Source organism: Triplophysa dalaica, chromosome 10, assembly GCF_015846415.1.
Source record: "Triplophysa dalaica isolate WHDGS20190420 chromosome 10, ASM1584641v1, whole genome shotgun sequence".
NCBI classification, from domain to species: Eukaryota; Metazoa; Chordata; class Actinopteri; order Cypriniformes; family Nemacheilidae; genus Triplophysa; species Triplophysa dalaica.
Window position 1 is genome coordinate 22,109,002 of NC_079551.1, and position 6,774 is coordinate 22,115,775.

A 6,774-nucleotide genomic window follows, 5' to 3' on the forward strand; every position below is an offset into this window, starting at 1 on the left:
GACTTGAATGGAATGCTCGTGTCAAATTTGTAAATGTTACAATTTGTATTAATGAATGCACTACCAGTTACAGAAAAGTAATATTCACTTATTCACACTTAAAATAGTAAATATTGAATAATCATGGTTTTACAGTAACCATATAAGATTTGTTGTTAAACTATAGTAATACAAATCACTAAAAAGTTAATTTACTTATGATGACATCAATTGATGGTGAATTCGATTGCTTTTGTCTGGATCTGGGTCTAATAGTGTAATTAAGTTTAACAAGAGACTCTAAATTGATTGTCATGGACTGATTGTTTTTGAATATACATACGAATTTCCTTTGTGTAGAAGGGAATCCTAGAATGCAAAGAACAGAAAATTCCATTCAAATAGAAATAGTATAGAAGCTTGTGTTCTTCCAAATAAAACATCCCCATACAGTCACTTATTTATTACATGAGGTGCAAATAGCTTATCAGAACCAATAGTTCTTTTAAAAGTAAGATGCCCTTAAACTGCTCTGCAAAAGAAAATTGACATATGACCTTCGCTACCTATCAAAATGCAGGGTTGTTTATAAGTAATGTATTAACTTATAATGTATGTATGACTGTGTTTTAACTATCGTCTGACTTATTTTATTACAATTATATTTATATTTTATTTCATCAATGGAATTATTGTTTTCCTTTTCGATTTTTTTCTTATTATTCTAATTTATATTTTTTCCCTTGATTTCTGGTAATGTATGTTTTTTTGTATTTTAAATGATTTAGCGCTTTGGGTGTAAGAAAAGCGCATTCTAAATAAAAGGTATTATTATTATCTTTTCATATAGTTCCTTAACAGAAACTTCCATTATCGAATTTGCATAATGTTGTGTGGCACAAACCTTATGGTGGATAAAGTTTATAGTCAGAGAATAAAGGTTTTATAGATCCTCTTGGTAAGTCATGACATAAAGAATACTATTTCTGAGTTGCTTTAAGTGCTGTTTATTAGCACTATTTATTAATATCACACATTTTAGCTAAACGTTTTATAATCTCACAGTGTTTGTCTTTTATATTTACACACACTGTAAATACATCTAAATGTAAAACATTAAAACACATCTTTTTCTCCATAAGAAGAAGTAAAATAGATACAACAAATGGCTGGTATATTTTATTGTTTATTTTAACAAATGTAGTCTCTAGATGGAGGACAAGGGGGTTTGGAGAATGTTTTGATAAACTGCATTTCACCAAAGAAATACTCATTAAACTTGCACAAGGACTTGATATAAAAATTAATACACTGTACATAAATTACCTAATAATTATTATTCCATAATTTCAGAGTGTGGGCTGAAACTTTGAATTTACCCGTCCTCACAGAGGATTGTATATGGTATTTCAACATAACAAAAATATTACAGTGTAGACGACGGCATCCAACTTTCTGGACATCTTCTAAATGTTGCAGTTGCTTAGCAACAGACACAATACTAAGTAAGTGTTGCGCCAGCATGCTCTATTAAACACTTTAGTGACATTATATCAGAGATGTGAGTGATGACATCAAGCCCAATACCAGCATCAGGAGGCTGACCCTCGTGCCGGACGCATAATTTTCCAGCTTGCAGTCAGTGTAAGGTTCAATGCAGGCTGCGTAAGCCATAGCATGAGCGATGTAACTTTGCTCCTGTACACCATGAAAGAGGTGGGCCATCGGACCTTTGGCAAAAATTGCAACATCCTCCGATCCATGAGTTTCTGAATCAAGAGGCACTGCGGCCTGCTGACGGTAATTGTCACTACCTGGAAAAAAGCATGAGAAATAAGGTAATATTATTGATAGTAATCTATTAAATACCAGTTAATATAAAGCAACACAGCACAACACTTGACCCAAAATTCTTATCTAAAAACGGAGATATTTTGAATAATCTTTAAACTTCTTTTGAAAATGAATCTAACAGCTTTTGAGTTTCTTAAAAATGAAGCCATATGACAGGTCTGTGTGAGGAACAGCCAAGTTGAATTGTTCAATAGCCTTTTTATTAGACAAAGGCAATTGATTCAGAAGTCCTACTGATTTACCTTTTTGAGATTGTAAATGTGCTTTTTAGTTATTATTTTAAAAATTATACAAATTTGTAACTACTGCACATGAGTTATCATGAAATTATTCAAATTTATATATGAAATATTTTATTTATAAGATTTATTTGTTTGTTTTATTTACATGCAGTTACATATATGTCCACAAGGTGGGGTATCTTCATATCAAAACTCACAACATGTGCCATGCACATAAAACTTACCTGAGATTGTGTCATTCATGTCAGGACGAGTATCATTCACAATCTGGTATCCCGGACCATTGCCGTAATATGTTGTAGTAAACCGTTTACCATCCTCAGCTTTTTTATAGGAAGTGCCTGAAAGACACAGGAAGTAAACAAAACATTCCTAAGCTCTAGTTTACTTAGTGGTTGTTGCCGGAAAATTTCAAGACCACACAAATCAGGGTCTTAAATGGTTTTTAGACATGTCAGAGTTGCAAAAATAGCCAACCTCATTAAAATGTACATATATAGTATTGACTTTTGAGTAAATATTAGAGTATGAATTATGGGGCCATTGAATGTTGCCCTACTGAAGAAAGCAGTAGAAAAAAAAGACAATCTAAGGGATTTAATGGGAATTGTAATAGTTTTAATGGAAACTGTTATGGTCTCTGTGAGTGTCTATTGGTAATATGTTGGGTTATCTGGCAGATGGGATTAGAACACCATTAAATTTGGATATAAGACCGAAAACACTACATAAAGAGATTTATCTATGATAAACAGATGATGGATCATAATGGTATTTGTAATGTACCCTATTTTAGGCTTTAAATGTAAAAAATCATAATGCATTCTTAGTTTCAGGCCTTCATTGATGTTGGGTCCATACCTAGCACTGGGTTCCCCCTGTAAGAGTAGCCACCAAATGAAAACACATGTGAATGATCTGCAGTGACCACGGTCATAGTATCTAGTTCACTGGTCAGTTCAGCTGCCCGCGCAATGGCTCTGTCAAATTCCACAGCCTCGGTCAAAGCATACTTGGCCTGGCCTGCGTGATGGCCATGATCTATTCTACCGCTTACAGGAAAGAAAATTCAAAATAAGTATTCAACACAACCTTAGATTCATGCAATGGAAAAACACTATGCACTTATCTTCTACAAAGAGGTAGAAGCCTTTAGGGTTTTTGCGAAGAATCTTAATTGCCTTTTCTGTCATCTCTGTCAATGATGGATCCATTTTTGGGTCGCGTTCCAACTCGTACCTGGTGTCCTTTGGCTCGAAAAGCCCTGAGCACAACAATAAAAACAACAGCCTTAAAACACATAAGCCACCCAACAGAACAGCTTACCACGCAAATACAACAGGCCAGATGCATTTATTACCAGTGTAAACCAACAATGGTCACAGTATTTATATTAATAGCTAGAGATAGTTGTTTAAAACGTGTTTTTTCTATTACTAAACAAGTGTATTGAATTATATATAGTTGGTTTTAAGATAAATTAGATAAAAACAATGGCAATATCTCCCTCCAAATGGAGAGGGCAGTCTTACCCATCAAGTAATCAGTTTTGGCTTCTTTGACATCATCAAATTCTGCCTTGTTCCAAACATATTTGGCGTTCTGCAAAGATGTAAGAAATCGTTCATATAAAAAGTTTAAATTGTAGGTTCTCTCATTTTTTACGTGCCCTGTTTCAAATCTGTATGACTTTGGTGTGTTGTGATGAAATCAAACTTTTTACAAAAATTAACCAGAAGTATTTTATAATAGTTGTTAATAAAGTACACTGGTGTATCGTGATGAAATAAATTTTTTGCCAACCATTTTATAATCAATATTAAAGACACTGGACTATACAGTATGTCTTGGGGTCACAGTCCAAAAGTGACGGAATAATTATCTGCAGCAATTGCCTTTCACCAGCATTTTATGAAAAAGAGCACTAGTAGCATCACAAGTTTGGAATGATCGAGTTACCAATACAATTATTTTTCACTTTTCATAGTTTGTCCAAAAATGAAAATTCTGTCATCATTTACTGACCCTCGTGTTGTTCCAAACCTGTATTCATTTCTTTGTTCTGATGAACACAAAGGGAGATTTTGGGAAGAATGTCCGAAACCATACAGCTCTCATCCCCCATTTATTGCCATAGTAGGTAAAAAAATACTGAGTCAAGGGGAGATGTGATCTGTGACATTCTTCCAAATATCCTGCTTTGTCTTCAGCAGAACAAATGCATTTATACAGGTTTAGAACAACCTGAGGGTGAACTGTCCCTTTAAGTGTTCACGAATTATATTGCACAAGGACACAAGTATATTGCAGATACCAAAAGCTTTTTGGAAATGTTTGGCTTACTTTTCTGTTTTTGAGCCACTCTTCAACAAGGTTTGTTTTGTCCAGTCGGCTCCCCGTAAATGTTGAGTACTCAGGATCATTCACTTCCTTAGGAAACATGTACTGCCTTCCGCCACCTAAAATCACCTACAACATTCAAATTACAGAAGGATTATACATGGATTTGGTTAGGATATGGACAAGTTAGGATATGCTTTTTAATAATCGATTTATCTTCTTGGTAATGCTCATAGGCCTATCAGACCATGCATCATCTTGCCCATAAGGCTAATTCACACTGATCTAACGAATGCCAACAGGTGTTTCGCACGTTGGAGTTTGTTGGATCAGTGTTAAAGTTTAAATGAACACCACATCAAACTAATAGACAAATGAGGTTGTCACTCCGTGTGTGTGTGTGTGTGTAATGATCTACACATTCCAATTTGTGCAATACACCTTTAAAATTACAACGCAGCTTTAGGCTTGACAGTCACCAGCCCAATTCTGTTCCCATGGTGTCAGGCAGATAACTTTGCTTCAAACTGACATGAAAGGAAACAATAGTTCAATGCTATGTAACATTCAGCAGCTAGGGTCTTACATTTATATCTGTATTATTGATGAGTTGAAATGCGATATCCCTGCATCCTCCCGCGACGGCGTCGGCTGTCAACTCATTATCGCTGTACCAATCTCTGTCCGCGGAGTGGGAGTAACTGCCAGCAGGTGACGCGTGCTGGACACGTGCAGTGCTCACAATGCCCACAGATTTCCCTGGAGATAATTAAAATAAGCTTTTATGTGGACACGGAATAGCTTTTTAGCCAAATTGCACAATTCATATGATCTTTTACAGCCAGTAATTTTGTAACAGATAAGATAATAATTTAACCTCAACTGCTTCTTTGCGAAATAAATGACAAGGCTTCAAAGTTCATCTGCATTTCAATGTAATGTAAACTGATTTGAAATCTCTTGGAACGAATACATTTTCAAAGTATAGTTCAACACCCCAAAAACTAAATTATATTGTTTAATCATGTTTTTAACCTCACTTCATTCAAAAAACAGTATATGACTCTTTTTCTGTGGAACACAAAAGATGATATTTTGAGAACTGTTTCAGTGGTTTTGTATTCATCGAATGGAAGTCAATAGGCTTCAGTGTTGTTTGTTTATTAACATTCCTCAAAATATGCAGACGATCCTGCAGTAGAAAGTACTAGTTTGGAGAAAATGATGAAAGAATTAATTTTTGGGAATTCATTCGGTGTCCTGATCTTGCTACCTGCCATCTTTGCGCGATGAAGAACCGATGTGACCTCGTTGCCTTTAATGGTGCTGCAGTCATTGCGTCGAGAGGCCGCGCTGAGGCCGAGCGTGCCGTAGTTTGCCTTCACACCACAGAGATACGCTGTGGCTGTCGCTGCACTGTCCGGCATCTGCTGGTCAACATTGTAGGTCTAAACAGCCACCAAAAAAAGAGTTTAGTAGTGTATTAAATGAAAATGGATCTAAACTGACCCTGCATGTAGCGCAAATGTTGTTGGTTTGAATATTTTGGAACTTATTTGAATGGAAAAAAGCATGCCTTTAATGCACTTTAAATCGCTTTGGATATAAATGAGTTTTCTGCACCTTTGACAGAGCAAGATGAGGAAACATGTCCATAGCCAGAGAAGTCTCCTCTCCGGTCTCTCCTTTCATTTGACCCTTCATGATCCTCGCTGCCGTCACAGTGCTTATTCCCATGCCTTAAGAACAACATTTCAAAAATACTGACCTTATTTTTATCATTTTGTACTTGAATTATAAGGCATAGCAGTCTAGTTTAATAACTTTCTGCGTAAGAATAGTTGCCTCAGCAATTTTTCAATGATTTATTATCTATTTCAATGTACTGTAATATTATCAATTGATGTCTGTAATATATGATGGTAGGCCAATAATAATAAAACGCAAAATAGAAATTAAGTAATGATCTGGAATGATTTTTTTTACAATATTTGGTATATCTTTGCTTGAATTGAGACATCTGTAATACAATGTACAGTATGCATTGTTAAATATGATTTTATTTAACTTACCATCTCCAAGAAACAAAATGAGATTTTTAGCACGATGCATGTTGGGCTTCATGTTCAAAGCCAAATGAAGAGCTTCTTTGCCCTTTACATTCCAGAAGCTTGGGTCCTCTTCCTTCACTTCAAATTCAATAAAAGCACAATTTCTTCTTTCGGTTACACTTTATTTTAGAAAAAATATAAGCACATTGTTTTTTAGAAATGCACCCACCTGGAATAATGGAAAAACATACATTAAAGCAACATAAAGCAAATATTCCAATAGTCAGAAAGGTCTGTTTTGTGGCCAT

At 35.1% G+C, this 6,774-nt stretch overlaps 1 protein-coding gene across 1 annotated transcript; it reads right to left on the reverse strand.

Annotated features, from left to right (window-relative positions):
* Nucleotides 1–1,527: 1,527 nt before the first annotated feature.
* On the reverse strand, nucleotides 1,528–6,774 carry alpi.2 (alkaline phosphatase, intestinal, tandem duplicate 2). Its single transcript, XM_056758223.1, has 11 exons — nucleotides 6,696–6,774; nucleotides 6,488–6,604; nucleotides 6,039–6,154; nucleotides 5,689–5,863; nucleotides 5,002–5,174; nucleotides 4,419–4,544; nucleotides 3,608–3,677; nucleotides 3,201–3,339; nucleotides 2,937–3,127; nucleotides 2,296–2,416; nucleotides 1,528–1,789 (listed from the first exon to the last, which is right to left on the reverse strand). Exons 1-11 carry the CDS (start codon nucleotides 6,772–6,774, stop codon nucleotides 1,528–1,530), a joined length of 1,569 nt encoding a protein of 522 aa, XP_056614201.1.

What these genes read in the sequence shown, in the direction of transcription:
- alpi.2 (XM_056758223.1), bottom strand. Translation starts at nt 6,774, where the DNA reads ATGGCCACAAAACAGACCTTTCTGACTATTGGAATATTTGCTTTATGT. An exon ending in ATGTTTTTCCATTATTCCAG is followed by an intron (nt 6,605 to 6,695) that starts GTGGGTGCATTT and finishes TTGAATTTGAAG; the next exon opens with TGAAGGAAGAGGACCCAAGC. An exon ending in AGTGGCTCAAAAACAGAAAA is followed by an intron (nt 3,678 to 4,418) that starts GTAAGCCAAACA and finishes ACATCTTTGCAG; the next exon opens with AACGCCAAATATGTTTGGAA.